The 19,717-nt window shown below is 44.0% G+C and overlaps 1 protein-coding gene across 1 annotated transcript in view; it reads left to right on the top strand.

Moving 5' to 3' along the window:
* Positions 1-15,513: 15,513 nt before the first annotated feature.
* Positions 15,514-19,717, top strand: part of SLAMF1 (signaling lymphocytic activation molecule family member 1) — a 52,926-nt gene continuing 48,722 nt past the window's right edge. Inside the window, exon 1 of the mRNA XM_075540443.1 lies at positions 15,514-15,593. Within this exon, the coding sequence (XP_075396558.1) occupies positions 15,514-15,593 (80 nt within the window). The remainder of the gene's footprint in view (positions 15,594-19,717) is intronic.

Raw genomic sequence — 19,717 nt, 5'->3', positions numbered from 1 at the left:
TTCTGATGGGGCACCAAGCCCTGGGCCCAAAGTCTATTTTTGGTATTCCCTGGGGACTTTGTTGCTCTATTCCCCTTGCTGTTCTGTTGCACCCCCATAATGTTTTGCCTCGGTGTGGTGGGATCAGATCGGGTGGAATTCTCACACTATGTCTCCAGGGTTGCCCCCTGTAGGGTTGTGGGTCATTGAGGGATGTCGTGTCTCATAGTGGGGCCAGCCATATGGTCTTCTCTGTGGATTGACTGCTCTGGGCGGGAATATCGTCCCCAAGGCTTGGTGGGCCAGGATGTGCTCCACTCTCTCTTCCTCCCCATTCATTTGCTCCTCTGTGCTCTGATCAGACATGTCACTCTCCTAGAGTTGCATATTCAGTGCTGTCCCCTGAAATAAATTCTTCTGGGCAGAAGGCAGTTGGGATTGGGGTTGGCCCAAGTCCAGATTTTTAACCCAACTGAATCAAGACAATATATGTTGTTCTATGGGGAGTATCGAGTGGAGACCCAAAGCCCATCTGTAGACAACTGGACATCCCTTATAAAAGAGTCACAATGAAGAGATGAGACAGTCATGGTGCAGTATATAGCACCGTTGAAACATACAACTTTCTTCTAGTTCTTTAATGCTTCCTCCTCACCTGACTATCATGTCCCCAATTCTACCTTACAAATCCAACTAGACCAGAGCATGTACACTGGTACAGATAAGAACTGTAAACATGGGGAATCCAGGACAGATAAACCCCTCAGGACCAATAACAAAAGTAGTGATACCAGGAGGTGAAGGGGAAGGTGGTGGGGGTGGGGTGGGGTGGGATGGGGGAACCAATTACAATTATCGGCATATAGACCCCTCCCAGGGAGATGGGCAACAGAAAAGTGGGTGAAGGGAGACATTGGTCAATGTAAGACATTTAAAAAATAATAATTTATAAATTATCAAAGGTTCATGAAGGAGGGAAGGTTTGGGAGGGAGGAGAAAAAATGAGGAGCTGATACCAAGGGCTCAAGTATACAGAAAATGGTTTGAAGATGATGATGGCAACAAATGTACAAATGTGCTTGACACATGGATGGATGGATGGATGGATGGATGGATGGATGGATGGATGGATGGATTGTGATAAGAGCTGTACAAGCCCCCAATAAAGTGACTTAAAAAAACACACCAATATATGTTGTTCTAAATTTCTTCAAATAAAAAACAGGAGTGAAATGATTACATGATTTCTGTGCCCCAAATTATACCTCTTTTCAACTCTGCTTGTTTTTATCACGAGTTCTTGGAAAGTGCAAACAGTTAAGTGTTTGATATTAATGGAAAGAATGAAGTGTCTTGGAAGAAAGGCCTAGCTGATCTGTTTCTAAGAGGCCACGACCTTGAAAACTCTTTGGAGTTCTGTTTTACAGTACATGAGGTCACTATGAGTTGGAATCCTCTTGACTGGCCACTAGTTTTGCTTTTATCAATCTTCCCGGTCAGGTCTGGGGACTCAGCATAAAGCTTTTCCATGGGTGGGTGTCCCCTAGTAACGTTTTTGCTATCAGAGGAAGTGGAGCTGGGTTGGGAGTTAGCTAGGGGAAATGCAAATTTGGTGGCTATGTAGGACTTCCCTGGGTCTGATGATTTCCAAGATGTCTTTGAAATACAATTCCAGTTACACTGTGGCCAGTCCTCCCTCCACAGTGTCGCCATCTGTGCATTCATTTCACACACACACACACACACACACACACACACACTTTCAGTACTTACTGTAAGTCAAACATTGCTGGATCGGAGAAACTACTAGATGAATGGAACACACACTCCGTTTCAGACTTGAGAACCTCTGAGGGACTTGCTCAAGGACACACGTCCTACAGTCAAGTAGCTTGGTTTCTTGGCTGCTTTGCAAAAATTGGCCATGTGTCCTTGAACAAGTCCCTCAGAGGTGTCAATTACTCAAATGAATACTCTCAGAGTGAGAAGAGTTAGAAAAGTGACTTCTAAGTTGTTGGTTTAAATTTTTTTCATATAATGCTTCTTGAAATTCAGTTCTATATATTCAAATACTCCCTGAAACTCTCCATTTGGATAAACTAAACACATGTCAACTAAACCAGTCTCAAGCTAATATACTGCTCATACTATTTGTTTCCAATTTTGTCCCAAAGCTATTTTCACCTCCACCTCCAGCCACCCAGCCTTCCTATGGCAGAGAGTGGAAATAGTGTCTGTCAGACACATAAAATAATGTCAGAATGTCACTGGACTCAGGTCCCTTTTCATAATCTCTATCCCTTCAGACACCAATCTGGCAATTCTTCCTATGAAGTAACTTTTTAGTGACCCTCCTGCTCTCTCATCCAACTGCCACTTCCAGAGCCAACACCATTATTTCTTCTAACTAGATTCCAGTAGGATCTACTACCTAACTTTCCCCCACACTTTGGCCAAACTAACCTTTCATACATATGATAGATCATGCACCTGCTGAAATATTTTGTTGCTGTCCTGGAAAGGATGGACATCTTTCCCGTGATGTATTTGCTATTTACATGAGAGCATGAGTCTTGATCCAGTGAGAAAAGGAACACTGCCTCTTGTTCAAAGAAAGGCCCAGATTCACTAGCTGGTGTATCTTTCCTGAGAATAGTAATACCAATCAAAATGATAAGAAAGGGAAGAAAATTAACAAAGTCAAAGTAATGCAGTGTATGTGCATTGTGTCATTTTAGCATATATATATGATATCTTGGGTTAGGATCCTTAAGCAACAGACTCTGAAATGGAGATTTATTGGGGAGTGCTCACGCCAACAACATCCATTGGGAGAAAAGAAAGTAGACAAGAGATGGGGAAGAAGTTGGATGGTTGTTGTAATTTTCTCAATGACTTCAGGTGACTCCATGTGAAGCTCTGAAGCTGGGGTGGCCTCTGAGAGCTGATCCAAACTGATCAAGGGATCTGGGCCTTGATATCTTTTCAAGGACCTTTCCTTACATACGAGTTTCTCTTGGAGAAGGGGCAGGCAGAGGGTAGTGTCCAGCTGACAGCTGTCAGTCATCAGCACGTTCACCAGTTGGGGAAATGGCTGCCCAAGTCCTGGGGGGGATACTTGAGCACCACAACATAGCATTCTTAGGTGGCCCCGAGTAACTTTTAAGGATACCATTTTATGGTTCAGAAAACTAAACTTCACAAACACTGATTTGACCTTGGTCAAGTAATGAGTGAACTTCCCAATTCATGCTTGTCTCACTCTGTGCTCCTTTCCCCACTTGTCAGTAATGTTTTGTCCTGTGATAGAATGCATGTTGCTGTAATACTAGAAGTTATGCCCCCAAGAGCTCCAATACTTGCAGTGTCATCCAATTGGTTTCAGGTCAACAATTAGTCAGCAGGTTTCAGTGGAGCTTCCAGACTAAGAACAGCACATGAAGGATGAATAGGCAGCCCACTTCCTAAGGGTAGCTACTGTCGTCCTTATGAATGCCAGTGGCACCCTGTCTAATAGATGGTGGAAGACGAGGCCCTTAGGGTGAGAGGCACTCAACATAGGACTGGGGAAGAGATGAGTCCTTAAAGTAGATCCACTCCATTGAACCAACTCCAATTCACAGCCTTCCCTAAATCTTTAGGGACCATCTTCTCCCACCGAGTGACTGATGAGTTTGAACTACCAACCTTATGGTTACTAGTCCAATGCTTACCTGACAATGCTACTAGGGTACCTTCCCTTGAAGTACAATTGACCTTAATGATATAGAGGAAGCAAAGCTTTCAGGATCTTTATTTGCTGTTCAGGCATGACTCAAAAGGGGGAAAATGCAAGCATCCATTAATAATTGGAACATAAAATGTATCAATTATGTATCTAAGAAAATTAGAAATCATTAACAATTAAATGAAGATCTATGTCCTAGGCATTGTGAGTTTAAATGTACTGGTATTAGCTAATTTGAATTGGACAATCATATGGTTTACTTGGCTGGAAATGACAAATTAAAAAAGAATGGTCTCTCATTCATTATCAAAAGAGCATCTCAAACCCTATCCTGAAGTACAATACTGTATGTGATAGGAAAAATCTATACTCCAACAAAGAATACCAGTAAATACATTATTCACACATAACTACTAAACTCAATGATGAAGAAATTGAAGAATTCTACTCACTTCTTCAATCTGAGAGTGATCAAACATGCAACCAAGGTGCATTGATTACAGATTGGAATGCAAAAGTTGAAAGGATGACTATTTGGAAAATGTGGTCTGGGTGATTAAAATAATGGGCTGGGAAATAAAGTTGGAAATCATATAGTAGTACTTTGTAAAACCAATAACTTCTGCATTGAAAACACATTTTTCCTACAATATCTAGATCTTACCAAAAGGAATGTACAGGAATTGAATTCACTACCTCTGTGGTCACTATAGACTATATAGAAAACTCAAAATCATCTGCCAAAACAAAGTCAAGGGCTCACTAACGAAGAGACCATCAATTGCTCACATACAAGTTCAGGCCTAAGCTGAAGAAAATGTAAACAAATATATTTATACATGTGTGTGTATTATATGTATATGTATTCCCTTGAGCATATCCCACTTGAATTTAGAGATCATCTCAAGAACAGATTTAACACATGGAACATTAATGTGAAGACCTGACAAGCTGTGGTATGAAATCAAGCACAACAAACATAAAGAAAGCAAAGAGTCCTCAGAAAGCTAGGAAAGAAAGACATGATCAAGCTGGATTCAGAAGAAACCCTAAAATTTGCTTTTAAATATAGAGTAGCTCTTTCACTGTACAAAAGATTGACCAAGAGAGATGAACAAGAGATTTTAGAGGTCAACTTGAGAAAACAAAGTAAAGCATTATAATGAAATATGAAAAGACTTGGGGTTAGAAAATGAAAAAACAAGAACATACTCAGCTTATCTCAAGCAGAAAGAACTAAAGAGAAAAATCAAGTCTCGAGTTGAAATACTGAAGGATCTATGGGTAAAATATTGATGCAGGAAACATCAAAAGAGGATGGAAGGAATATAAAGAATTGGGTCGAGCATTTTAAATGTCACATATGATCTAGGATCAGTGGTACTGGAGGAAGAAGTCCGAGTTGCACTGAAGACACTTACAGAAAATAAGGATCTAGGAATTGACAAATATCAGTTGAAATGTTTCAACATTCTGAGGAAACACTAGAAGCACCTGCTTGCCAAGAAATTTGGAGACAGCTTCCTGATTAGCCAACTGGAGAAATCCATATTTACGCCCATTCCAAAGAAAGGTGACCCAACAGGATGCAGAAATTATTGAACAATATCACTAATTTCACATGCAAAAAATCTTAGCTGAAGATAATTTAGTACATGGACAGGGAGAGGCCAGAAATTCAAGCCAGATTCCAAAAGCAACGTGGAACAAGGGAGTTCATTGCTGATGTCAGACAGATCTTGTGGAAAGCAGAGAATACCAGAAAGATACTTACTTTTTTTTTTGACTGTGCAAATCATTTGACTGTGTGGATCATAACAAACTATGAGTTCCATTGAGGTGAACGGAAATTCCAGAATAGTTCATTGTGGTCATACAAAACCTGTACATGGACAAGAAACAGTCATTCGAACAGAAGGGGATACTTCGTGGTGTAAAGTTAGGAAAGGTGTCATCGGGCCTACATCCTTTCACCATACATATTCAATCTGTACGCTAAGCAAGTAATCCAAGAAGTTGGACTATTTGAAGAATATGGTATCAGGATTGGAGGAAGTCTCATTAACAACCCCTGATATGCAGATGGAATAACCTTGCTTGCTAAAGACAAAAAGGACTTGAAGCATGATGAAAATAAGTCTACAATTTTCCATTTGGATCACAACTCACCCTAAATAAAACACCAATTTTCAGGACTGAACCAATAGACATCATTATAAGCAAAGAAAAATTTGAAGTTGTCAAAATTTTTCTTTGACTTAGATTCACAATCAACACCATGGAAGCAATAATCAAGAAGTCAAACCACATATTGCATTGGGCAATCCTGCTGCCCAAGACCTCTTAAAAGTGTTACAGGGACGACCTCACTTTGAGGAAGGACTAAGATGTGCCTGACCCAACCCATGATATCTTCACTTCATATTCATGTGAAAGTTAGACGATGTCTAAGGAATGTTGTATTTGAATGATGGTGTTGATGAAGATTATTGAAAGCGCCATGGGTTGCCAGAAGAACAAACAAATCTGTCTTGAGGAAGTACGACAACCAGAATGCTGCTTAGAAGTGAGAGTGGCTTCTAATAACATCCAGGCATGCTGCAGAGCTTAGGGGAGTGATAGCGTTTCATGTTTCTCAACTCCCATGACCCAATACACCTATGTGAGAAAACCAAATTAAGGATTCGGGTTGTTAAAATAGAGTCTCATATTAAATAAGTGGACATCATAGCAAGCAACATGGAAGGCTGTCTTTCTCCTGACACTTTTTCCCAGAGTAGGTTTTTGCATAATGTGATTGACTCCCCAAAGAGAAGCGACTGCTTTGGGATACAGGAAAGTGTTGTTTAGCAGTCTCTGGCGGAGGTTCTGGCTGGAGCGAAAGAGGTTAAGGACAGCCACGTTTCAGAGTACGATCTGATCTTGCAGGACTTAATATTCCAGGCACTTTAGCGGCAGAAGAGACCAGAGCTCTTTATTTTAACCTGGTTCTATTCACCTCACTGGGAGCCAAGCGTCAGACACAATATAACAGAAATGGAGGCCTCCTCATAACCGACTTATTCACCCCTAGAAAAACTTTTAAGATGGGACCTATTGTTTTAACTATGATATTTTTCTTAAAACTTCATCTCCAAAAAAAGACTTCATCCCACGTAAATAGGATATGCCATCAGGAGAAATTACTCAGTCCCTGAATGAAGACATCATGCTAGGTAAAGCAGAGGGTCAAAATAAAAAAAAATTTAAAGACCCTCATTGATATAGATTGGCACAGTGGCTGCAACAATGGGCTCAAACATGACAAAAGCTGTGAGGATGACACAGGATTGGACAGGATTTCATCCGGTTACATATAGGGTTGCAATGAACCAGAACCAACTTGGTGGTAGCTAACCACATCTTCCTTAACAAAGCACGCTTAGAACCAGTAAAACTAAAGCAGGAAGCATCTATTACTAAATTTAGCTCCGTAACATGGTAGGATGTCTTCTAAAGTTCAAGGTCTTAACAGTCTCATGAATTGCATTTGCTCTTTTTCCAACGCAAGATAACTAGCGTAATATTTTCTAAGAAATCCTACTTCATAAAATTAGACAACCGCTAAGTGGCGAGCAAATGCTTTGAGAATGATTGGGGCAGGGAATGTATGGATGTGCTTTATACAATTGATGTATGTATATGTATGGATTGTGATAAGAGTTGTATGAGTCCCTAATAAAATGTAAAAAAAGAAAAAAAATTAGACAACCGCACATAGTAAAATTTTATGTGTTGTTTTAAACAAAAAGAAGAGTAAAGTATGTGAATTCTAGTGGTCTTAGTTGTTGTTAGTTGTCAGAAGCCTCCACTGATAGAAGTAGTAGTGGTATTTGAAGTCGTCTGGGAATTGACCCTGGTCTTCTATATGGAAGGCAAGAATTCTACCACTGCAGAACCACTGACCATCCCACGTGTGTTGGAGCGGAATGTGTTCTCGAGGCTAAGATGCACACATAACAAGTACGCAGCTAACTGACGGAAGAGGAAACTCCATAGCAACCTTGCTTCCATGGCCACCACCCTTGCCATCAGTCTTGCAACTGTAATCATTACTTGGGATTAGCCGAATTATCAAATGTTCGCTTATAGTGGGTGATACTTGGGGAGACTTTTAAATTGGAATTTCATAAATCCCGAAAGAGGATAGACTGAAGCATTAAATCCACTGCTGGTGAAGCCCATACAAGTACACAATTACTGTACTTACTATCCTGTGTAACTTTGATATTGACTTTAAATCCTGCCACAGGTGGGTTTTCCCAAGCCCTGAGTCAGGTGTGGTTAATAGTCCAGATGGTTTTCCATCTGTTTCATATTTTCAGCTGTGATCCATATTCTATTTTACTGTTCCTTTTCTTTACACTGATACTTTTCTCAATAAAGAGCGATATTCTATGGTAGGAATGGGCAATTGCTTAATGACACAGTGTCTTAATAGTTGCCACAGAAAATCCATCTCCCTGTCATTAATTGCTAAATTCTTAATGACCCATCATCTGCTTCTGTCTCAATTTTCTTAGAGTGACTCTAAAGGAAAGAACTGAGCTGTCCCTATGGGCAGCTCTAAGACAGCAAATCTTTATGGGAGTAGAAAGCCTCATCTTTTCCCAGGAAGCAGCTGGTGGTTGTTAACAGCTGGTCTGGTGATTACCAGCCTCATGCATAACCCACTGTGCCATCGGGGTTCCTGTGAGTTGGAACGGCACTGAGTTTGGTCAGAGTTTTGTGTGTAATTTACACGTTAGCTGTTATTATAGCTTCCAGTCCATTTGACAGTACAGTCAGGTTATGTGAGTTTGTGGTGCACAGAAAAGGTATGAAGTGGATCGGTATCCCTACGGTTGCCATGGTAAAGGAGGAAGCGTGTTTGCTCAAGGGGCATTGAGTTCATTTTAATGGCAGTGGAACAATTGGGAGAGGGACATCAATAGTGGCTGCACAACACGAAGGGCGTAATCAATGGCCCTGAATTAGACACATAGAAGTTGTGGAACCGGAGAAGGTTTTGTCGTGTATATTTTTGCCAAAATTTTGAAGGTTGCTTACATGAATAACAATGAGTGCGGGGAAAATAAAATGTTCTCAAATTGCTTGTGATAAAGACTGTACAACTTTTCTTGGTGTGGTTGAGCTCTTGAATTGTATGACATGTGAATGAAGTGCCAATAAAACTGTTATAAAAAAAAAAAAGTTGGTCACTCTCACTGGTTCCTGAAACTTGTTTCTCCCTAGAAGGAGAAGGATGACGACATCAGCATTTGTCTCTCGGCAGTAAGCTATGCCAGTAAAAGCAAGCTATCCAACGCCATGACTGACGTGTGAAGTAATTTGAGGGATTCTGGGAAACACCTCCACTACCAAGAATGATTCTCAAAGAGCCATCGTGGGGAGAGTCCGTGAAGACTCTTTACTCTTTAAAGGAGGGAAGGAGGTCAGGGTCAATCCAGGACAAGTTCCAGGAGGCGAGGCGTCACAAAATGTAAATGATACGGGTTTGGAGAAAAACTGTCAAATGATCTATGCTCAGCCTCCACCCGCAGGTCTACCCCTTGAAGCCAATCAAGCCCCTGGAAGAGACCCTGTTGTGAGAGACTCGATTAGAGCCTTGGAGCAAGCAATAAATTAGGTAGAATCCAGAAAGCATTGGAGTGGGAGTCTTCACAGGCCATGCTGAGCCGTGTACACAGCCCCCTCCGTGAGCTGGGGGTCACTCAGCATTTCTACCAGCCCAGGAAGTCACTGGCTGGCAGGAAGAGTCAGCAGATGGAGAATTGGGTAAAACCTGGGCCCGGGCCACCTCACAACCCAGTTTTCTCCCCTTCAGCCTTGGGCGCACCACAATGCTATCTGGTTCACTGGTCTGCTCAGCCCCCACATCAGACACCTTTTCTCATGGGCGTCCTGGACCTTCCGCATCTCACTGAGCATGCCCCACCTCAAGGTGTTTTTCCCAGTGTTTTCCCCAGGCTAATTTAAGACTCTGAAGTTTTAAGGTCTCCTAGGAGATGTTTCAGAGTTTGGGGAAATTTCGCGTTTTCATTTTGGTTTTGTGAGTACTTCTCTTCACTTATCCAGATAAGTGTCCTCATCACGGGCTCCATAGGAGACTGGCCTAACTCGCAATGACACCTCTCTCTGCGGCTGGCCCATATTATAGAGAACCTCCCCTCGGAGGCTGAGATGAAGATCGCTATCAAATTGGAATCCAAGATGTTCTCGGGGAAAGCCCAACCCCAGATGCCCTCAGGTCACCCCAGCCATAACGTTTCAAAAGGGCCACACAAGTTTAAGGAATGGGCAATGAGGACATGACCTGGGTTCATAGTGCTTCCCAACTAAGGTCTTTTGAGGAGGGCAGCATTCCACACTTTGGGACCTCCCCACTCTCCAAGCAGGGCTCCAGATAGCTAAATGGAAGGCGGTGGTGATGTGCCCTTCAAGATGTCAGGGATTGAGCGGCCAGAGGTGCTCGTTCAAGATTCTTCTACACTTTGTGCTTTGCTCTGCCACAGAAAAAACATCCCGTGGATAATGCACTACGGTTCACATGAACCTCAAGATTACTGCTCATTTCAAAGAGGCGATGCAGTTACTGGGATTGGGAAATACTGACGTCATCAAAAATGGAGTAGAATGCACGAAGATCAATATCCCAGTCACCAGTGAGCTGCTAATACCATTGGCGTTAGGCAGTTCTGTTGTCTACTATGCTGACAATAGCAAACATCACATTCATCCCCACAGATAGCATTTCCAAGATCTCTCCTTAAATACACTGTCAGTGGAAGGATAATATCCATATGTAAAGAAGTCCAGTTCTCAAAAAAAGAATGGAAGGGTTTGTTTGTTTGTTTGTTTGTTTTACCAACTTCCGCAGTGTCAAATTGATTAAATATGCCATCAAATTGGATTTAAAATTACTGGTGATTGGAATTTTAAAGTCAGATACAAAGAAGAAGAATCAGTAGTTGGAAAATATGGCCTTAGTAATAGAAACAACACTGGAGATCCAATGATAGAACTTTATAAAACCAACTACCTATTCACTGGAAATACCATTTTTTCAACAATATAAATGGTGACTACACACATAAACCTCCCCAGACATAATTCATAGGAATCAAATTGACTACACCTGTGGAAAGAAACAAGAGGCCAACTGTGGAACCAATCATCAATTGTCCTTATGCCAGTTCAAGCTGAAACTGAAGAAAATTAGCACAAATCCACAAGAACTAAACTATGATATTTAACAAAACCCACCTGAATTTAGAGACCTCTTCATTTTCCTTATCATTAAAAAGAATTACTCTGACTGCTGCTTACTGTTAAGAGGATTAATGGAATAACATATGTGCAAGGGGGCTTCAAAAACTTCATCTGACAATGTAATAAAAAATAATGAAAAATTTCCATGAACTTTTTGACGATCCCTAGAAGATCTAGGATTTAGAGAACTTACTAAGTGGAATTTCCTTCCTTCTTACCCAATGGGTGTTCTTGGGGACAATGAGCACACTGTAGAAGATGGACGAGGGAAAGCTCTTCACACAGATTCAGGATGCCAAACTTTGACCTTACAACACCACCAGCTCAGTGCCTCAGGGTTGTTGTGAGGACCGCGTGTGGTGGAGAATGTAAATCTTTTTGTAAATACAAAGTATTGTCACTGGTCTATCTTTTGTCGTTCATCTGTCCCCTAGGCAGACTAACTAACTCCATACAACCCCAAGTTACTCACATTGTCCTTCGGGCCTATACTAGTTTCGTGAGGATGCCGTAACACATAATCACAAACCTGGTGGCTTAAATCAATAGAAATGTATTTGCTCATAGTTCTGGAAGGCAGAAATCAGAAATCAAGCTGTTGGCCAGGCTGTGGCCCCTCTGCTTCCTGGCCTCCGTGGTTTTGGATGGTGCTCAGTCCTCTGTATTCCTTGGGCTGTGGTAGCATAACTTATGGACCCCCTCCCTTGGGGTCTTGTTCTCGGTCTCTGTGTATCCTTTCTGTCTCTTACGAGGACATTTGCCTTGACTTCAGGGCTTTTCGTAATTTATTATGATCTCATCTCCATTCTCACAATCTACGGAGACTCTATTTCCAAGTAGGATCACACACTGAGGTTCCTGGTGGATACTGATTTGGGGCAGGGGCATGAAACTTGCTGGCAGGTGTCCATCTAAATCACCTTAGTCTTCCTTAGACAAACTTCGAGTGCTGTATCGCACTGAGCAGTAGAACCCTTCTGACTAACACCAGCATGAATTCTCTGTGCGTCCGTCTCCGTGGAGGAAGTTGTGGGAAACAGAGAGCGGATGCCTCTTGATGAGGCAGGAGAAGGGTAGCAGTGGCTCTCAAGCTTCCTGATGCCACGACCCTTTCAGACAGTTCCTCATGTTGGGGTGACGCCCCCCCACCGTAAAAGTATTTTCGTTGCTACTTCATCCCTGTCATTTTGCTATTGTTATGAATCGGGCAACTCCTGTGAAAGGGTCGTTCAACACCCCCAAAGGGGTCACGACCCACAGAGAACCACTGTGCTAAAGAGAAAGAGGAAGAATAAAGTAAAAAGAACGCATGTGGGGGCTTCAACATTTTGACCTTTCATAGGAAATTTGCATTATCTTTCAATTCCATCTCTCCACTAACTTCTTGAAGCCCCCCTCATATGCACCGGTCTCTAGGAGAGAAGGCTTTTTGACACAAGTAGACTGGAACGTGCATTCCCCAGGCTGTGTGCCCTGAGGAAAGAACACCAGTTTGGGAGTCAAATTTCCTGATTCCCAGCTATAAAATGGCATTCATTATAGGATCCACCCCTATCGCGATGTTTCAAATATCAAATGACATTACTTTAAAGCAACATAGATTAGTTTCTGTCTCAAAAGTCTCTAAAAGCAAAACTAGAGTTCGTGTGTATGAACATCAAGCAGCCTACTCTGGACGGACATTGTTTCTCAATGGAATGGTGGTGCTGTATTCATCAGCCTCATCCATCCATTGGGGATGTATTCATCCCAATCATCCCCAATCCATTCCGTTTTAGTCTAGCTGCTATCTTATAAATGTTGGGAGAGTGTGCCAATCACTCCAGCATCTGTCATCTTGACTATAGTGCTGGGAAGTAACAAGATCTCCAAGCATAATGTACAGGCACGAATTGTTTCACATACACAATAGGCTTGTAAACAGTGTGCCATGCTATTTGGATATTGTGGAAAACACCACACTGTACAAAGCAGTGCCAGTAAACTTCCGAGTTCAAAACCTGGTGAAAGCCCCATGCTGCTGTGCTATGTCACCCAGCTGCTTCTGACTCAAAGAAATCCCACACACACCAGATGACCACACTGCCCGGTCCTGCCCACATGCTGGCGTCATGTCCGAGCCCATTTTTGCAGCTTCTAGGTCAAGCAATGTCTTTGAGGGTCTTCTTTTCCATTGGCCCCCTGCTTTACGAAGCAGGATGTCCTTCTCCAGAGATTGGTCCCTCAGGATAACGTATCTAAAGGAAGTGAGAGGAAGTTTCCCCATCCTTGCTGCTAAGGAGCGTCCTTCTTCCAAGACAGACTTGTTAGTCCTGGCCGTCCGTGCCATCGAATTTTCTTCAGTCTTCCATATGCAATTGTGCAGCTCTCGCATACATCTTGATGGTTGACAATTGTTCAAGATGCCCACCTGAGGCCATTGGATGTGGAGTGATGAAGAGATTGAAAATGCCATCACGGGTTAAGTCAAAGAGACATCTTTGCATTTTAAAACATTGAAGAGGAAAAATATATATATTGAAGAGTTCTTATGCAGCAGTATGCCCAGTGCACGATTGCTTCCCCACGAATCCCGTTCTTATAGAACCCTGCTGGATGAAGTCAGAGAGCACTGCCCACTGGATTCAGGGTGCAGTCATGGGTAGGTGGCAGGGCCTGGAGTGGGCTGCAGCAGGACTCAGACGGAAACTGGACACACACTTGGGTGCAGGGCTGGTGTCGGGAGAGAGGTGGCTCAAGGGAGCCAAACAAGACATGCCGGTGCCAGTAGAGGGATAGTCCGTGGTGGCCCTGACCATCGCTGATCTGTTAGTGCAGTGGCTTCCTGATCGTGGGCAGCAGCCACTGCGACCACTCAGAACCTGAAGCCAACCACTACTCATTCATTCACTCTGGTAGTTTGAGGTCTTTAAAAGTATTAGGGGAAATAACACCCCAAAAGAGAGCTCCTGTCCCTGTAGAAACAAAAACTCAAACCCACAGATGTCTATGTGGTTGGCCATTGCCCCAAGAGACATTAAACAACCAATTCCAACTGCTATTGAGTTGATACTGACTCCTTGCCCTGTGGTACAGTGAAGGACCGCTCCCTAAGGTTCCAAGACTTTCTTTATGGGAGACGGTTTCGTCTTTCTCCCACCCAGTGGCTGAGGGTTTGGAGTGCTGACTTTGAAGTTAGCAGCTCAATGGGTAACCCACTGTGCCAGAAGAGCTCCTTTATATTAAGCAGCATGCACCTGTATATGTATATGTGTGTACAGATGTGCATGTCTATGTGCACACGTGGAGATATGTATACCCATGTAGGAGGGGCCTTCCTAAAGTTCATGGAAAAATTCAATGACCCTTTTCCGTTACCATTTACCATGAGCTTTTTGTCGCTCCCTCATATATAACTAACCACATGAAAAAAATTTACTTATATGAAGAATGGACAGCCTACAGCCTACAAAACACGGCTTAGATGTACAATACCTTTGAGGGGAATCGACTCAGTGGTGGTGGTGAGACCCTTTACTATAAATCTCATATAGCCAACTGATGCTCAGAGAATGTTTTCATTTTCACCTGGCTCAAACCCATTTCCAATCAACCAGTTGCAGTTCCACCATGAACAAAGGACACTTCTTCAATTAACGCATAGGGTTCACTAAGATGGGTTTCTGCCACCTGATCTGCTCTTGCCCACCCGTGCCTGTGGCAGCCCAGCAGGCGAAACAAAGCGAGACCCAACTGGCTGCTATTGAGTCGGTTCCAACTCACGGCGAGCTCACGAGCTATGGAGCAGAACCGTGGGCTGTAGGATTGCCCAGGTTGTGACCTTTCAGAAGCAGATCTCCAGGACTTTCTTCTGAGGGGCCTGCGTGCGGGTCGATTCAAGTGATCACCTTTGGGTTACCAGCTGAGCGCTTCACCATGTGCTCTTCTTGGGAACTCCACATTCAGAGATGTCCTCCCAAATTATGGGGGCAAATCAGAAGTGAGAGTCCCGCCACTTTATCCAAATTCAGTCATCCGAGTTCATTTTTTTAATTCACTGATGCAAATATGGAAGTGGTCTGACTAAATGCCAGGTTCGCTACCAAGTTGAGCACAAAGGAGACTTTCTTGTAGTCAGAAAAGAATTGGCAGTGAGAACTTCCCAGCGAGTGGTGGCACCCCTCCCCAGAGTGCTAAGAAAAGGGTGGGGTGGGGGTGCACATTTCAGTCTAAAGCTAGGGCTTGGTTGAGGTAACTTGGCTCAGCCCCCTTCCTGACTCCAGTAGTCTGAACACCTGACTCGTAGCATAGCGTTTGAGAATAGCAAAGTGATTTAAGATCTTGAAGGAGATGAGCAATCCTCAAGACACAGAAAAAGTCCCAGTAAGACAGGAAGCTGCTACACAGACTTGCAGGCGGAGGCAGCACTGACTGACATGTAGCTCTGCTGCCCTGGTATCTGTCTATGAGCAGCCAGCAGACACCCCGCAAGCTGTCTCACCTCTCCTCCCTGGCTGATGGATCTCAAGGGACGCCAATCCTTGTACATCCTGCTGTTTCTCTTCCTGGATCTTGAGCTAAGCAGTGGAACAGGTGAGTGTTGATCGGCTTGAGGGTTTGGGTAGCATCGTGACCTGCCAGGAGCCAGCACAGCCCTGTGGGGGAGAAAAGGTGCAGGTGCTGGGAGCTGTGGCCACCTGTCTCTTCCTTGGGGGCTGGCTCTGAATTCTCTCGCCTCTTGGCAAGAGGAAGGAACGTTAAGGGTTCCTGCGCTCTGATCAAGGCTCAGCCCCACCAGTTCTATTTCTCAGGGACAGTGAGATCCCAAATCCAAAGGCACTGGTCACATTTCAGACCAGTCTCTCAGAACTCGAGGCTGATAAAAGCCGCAATGGACTGGTTGGTTTTGCTGGGGTATAGTTCTACAAAGAGTTGGGTAAGAGAGACGAAGTTGGAGGGAGGAGGCTCTGGGAACAGCTGCATCTCTGGCCTGGGGACGAGCCATACGCAAAGCGGCAGACAAACTAGGAACATGAACTGACCAGAAAGAAAGGGTTGGGGTGGGAATGAGGACGTAGAAGTGAAAACCTCAGGTCTCCAACCAAGAAATGACAGTGGCCTCAATGTGGTCATTAGCGGCTACTTTCCTGGAAGAGAACGTCCAAGGTCACAACAAGGGGGAAAGACCCAGATTTTTGGAGCCTGGGACTGGTTACAATAAGTGGGAAATGCAAATCTGGAGTCCTCTAGGTCTGTGTTGCTTATGCAGTTGGCCAGATAAATAGCAAAGCATTCAGCGTTAGATTCCACTCCTGTCTTTTGCCTTGTCTTCCCCCCAAAGGCAAGATAATGTTCTTTGTTTCCTCCTGTCAGGCTTATGAGGAATGGTAATTGGGCGGGGGGTGGGGTGGGGGGGGACAAGATGAAACCAGAAGCGGACTTCGGACTGGCTGTAGGAGTAGTCAACTCTGACGCATGGTGACCATATAGGACAGAGTAGAACTGCTTCTGTGAGTTTCTGAGGCTGTAACTCTTCATAAGAACAAAAGGCCTCACCCTTCCCTGGCTCCAGCAAATGGCTGGCCTTGGTGTTAGCAGCCCAACGTCTTACCCACTAGGCCACCAGCGCTCCTTGGCTGGGTAGGAGGGACCGTCAAGTCAATGCATTTCTGCTTTACATGCCTTGGGGCTTCAGTTAGGGTGTGAGAGGCAAATTGGAGTGGAAGTGGAATCAGGGAAGGGGGGAACTCCTGAGGTCCAGGGTGTTTTGGGCTTGGGGTTTTCACGACCGCAAATCCATTATAGACTTTTCTAGGAAAAGCCCCGAGATAGCTGCTAGGGATGTGGGATAGCTGTGATGCGGGCAGTCTCTTGCCAGATTTCCAGGAGAGGAATCAATTCCTCAAGGGGCCCGAATCCCTGCTGCAGGCCATCATGCCTCTTAACTTCCTGAGGTCTAGGCAAGGAATAAGGCTCAGGGATCAGAAAACCCAAGGCACGTTAAGGCTTCCGTGACAGAACACCGTTCCTGCAGACATCGGTGATTGTTGAGTGTGATTGGGTCAAAGTGTAGGTTGAGCTTTGCTCTCTGTACGCGTTTGACTGTTTATTCTCATGGCCGAAGGCTTCTCCAGGTTCCACTGATAGCTGCTTTACTTCAGGGTTTGGGCCTCGATGGTTAGTGAGAAAGCGCCCCTGCGCCCCCGCCCTTCAGGGGATCCACCCGCTAGGCAGTTACTCTTTCCCTTGCCTGCTGCCTTCTTCTCTGAATTATGTACAAAATTGCTTTTGTGTTTTTATTTTTAAAATGTGAAACCCCAATAAAACCCAGGCAAAAATGTTTTGCAAATGAGACAAGTCAACCATGACAGATTTACTCAACCAAGAATCCTAAATTCTTGTAAAATGCACACCCACTCTTCTTATTTCTGCTCACCTTCCAGCCCCCAATCAGCATTCTAAAAATTTTAAAGTCTGCATGTCCCAACCCACACTAAAATGGATTTCCATTTCACCCGGTTGGATATTGTATTTCCCCAGCCCCTTCACACACACACTGGGGGAGACAAAGGGGGTGAGAAACAAGTGGGTGGGTGCTAGGCTTGGCCTACCTTTGACTCTTCAGTGGCCTTTTCTCTCCCAGGCTGTAGACAGTCTACTTTCAGCTCTTGAAAGTTTTCCTACAATAGGATGATGTCATCACCTTCCCTGTGTCCAGCTTTTGACTGGGACTCAGAACATCCTGGCTATGTGGTTTCATCCACAAAATAATTTGGACAATTCCATCCAACTACCCATTGAGGGCACATGAGGTATCAGATAGTTGTCAAAATGTATGAAAAATAAATAACCCACAGCCTCTTCCCAGTACACAATGCCTGGTACAGGAGGGTCTGTCCATAAATATTTATTGAATGGAAAGAATAGTAGGCATGGCGCGTTTGATGTATCCTAGCCACTCCTTTAGGTGCATTACTCATTTGATTCTTATCCCGATCCTATGAGATATATATTGTTATTGTTACTGTTACCATTTTGGAATCAAAGAGAGAAGCACACGGTGGTCTACTCTCACACAGCGTGACTTCAGAGACTCCTGTCTCAGTGAAGGAAACGGAGTAAGGCTGTCCTTGAGGCGGGGAAGCTAAAATGTGCACTCATATCCCAGACTTAACATGGGAATACATTATCTACAGTTGAGATATGTAAGACGTGTCATAGAATGTTTTAAATGAAAACATTGATAATGTTTAAAAGGACTCGATCCTTCCTTGAGTTCGGAAAGTGAATAGAAACATTTTTTATGCTCATGTAAGTTCTCACTTAAACAGTTTGTTAAGTAGTTTATTGGAGGAGATTCACATGAACATCTATAAAACCTGAACCATACAAGTAGGTGGGAAGGGAGGCTGTCGTTCCCTCCCACTCCTTCTTCTCCCTGAAAGCATGAACCTGTTTCTGGCATATTTTCACAAATAGCTTTTGGGTTGGCTTTTGGGCTGGCCTGCAGAGGGCTACTCCGCACACACGCATGAGTAAAGTATTGTGAACGTTCCAAGGGAAGAGCCTTTGCCCGTGGGATCTTATAATGGAGTTAGGACGATAGGAGTTGAACAGGGTGACATGAAGAAGAGATGCCGTGTGTTGGGAGTATTTGGCAGGGAACCTTAAGCTGAGGACATAGAAGCTTTCCTTAAGGAAGAGCTATCAAGACTGATACCTGAAAGGTGGAGTAATTAGATTTAAAAAGGGGGGAGTTAGAGCTTTCAGGTTGTGGCACAGTAAGTGCAAACCCTCTCAGATCGAAAGGTCTAGCAAGAGCAAGGAAGAGGTGAATACCCCACTCGAGCTACAGTTTAAAAAGCAGCCTTACACAAGTTATCTTTTCTTTGTGGCCTTGGGTTTGCCAAGAAGAACTTGAGGACCGTCAGTCCTGCCTTTACTCTTCCTGAAGGAAAGGTTGTGTCATGATGCCACAAGCCCCCGTGAAAGTCTCAGGGTCGGCAGAAAAGGGTCCTCGTTAAGGAGAACACGACCTTATGAGTGGGTTAGCTAAATCCTACTCATTTCAGGCCAGTAGCCACGGGTCCTTGTGAATCACTCTATTGTCTACGCAGAATGATCTATGAAAGAATGTGAGTGTCTGTGAGTTGGTGTTTCCAGCAACAACGTTTGCTTCCCAGGCTCTTTGATAAACAGGATCTGACTGCATCACTGGAAATGACTGAATCATTAAAACCAGGCATCAGGCAGTAGGATGTTTCAGGGGCATAGATTCCACTTGGTGGGTTTTACGAACCACTTGAGCCCCACCCTCACCACCACCACTCCCCACACACTTATTTTCCCAGTTCTGCTTAGGTGAGGATGATTTCCAATGTTCCTTCCAGATCTGCCTCTCACATGCAAGCAGGTGTTACATCAACATTTTTTAATGTGGGTTATGTGGTAGGAAGGTCTCTACCTCAGCTCTTCTGATTAAGACTTTATTCCACCCCCCCCCCCCACTGAGTGTGCAGAAACTATGCAACCACTCAACCCGTCCTCTTCAGCTGCCCCCTTTATATTACTCTTGCCCCTCCTGCTTTCTTCAGCCTTTCACTTCTTTGGTTTTCTAAGCTCTTCACCATCCTGGGGAGAAGGATGAGGCGTCTTACTCCGGTAAAGAGTTCCAGTCTCAGAAACTCACAGGGGCAGTTCTTCCCTGTCCTCTAGGGTCAC

Source organism: Tenrec ecaudatus, chromosome 1 (assembly GCF_050624435.1).
Source record: "Tenrec ecaudatus isolate mTenEca1 chromosome 1, mTenEca1.hap1, whole genome shotgun sequence".
NCBI lineage: Eukaryota > Metazoa > Chordata > Mammalia > Afrosoricida > Tenrecidae > Tenrec > Tenrec ecaudatus.
The sequence above is the reverse complement of the archived record's forward strand: the minus strand, read 5'-3'. Positions and strand labels throughout refer to the sequence as shown.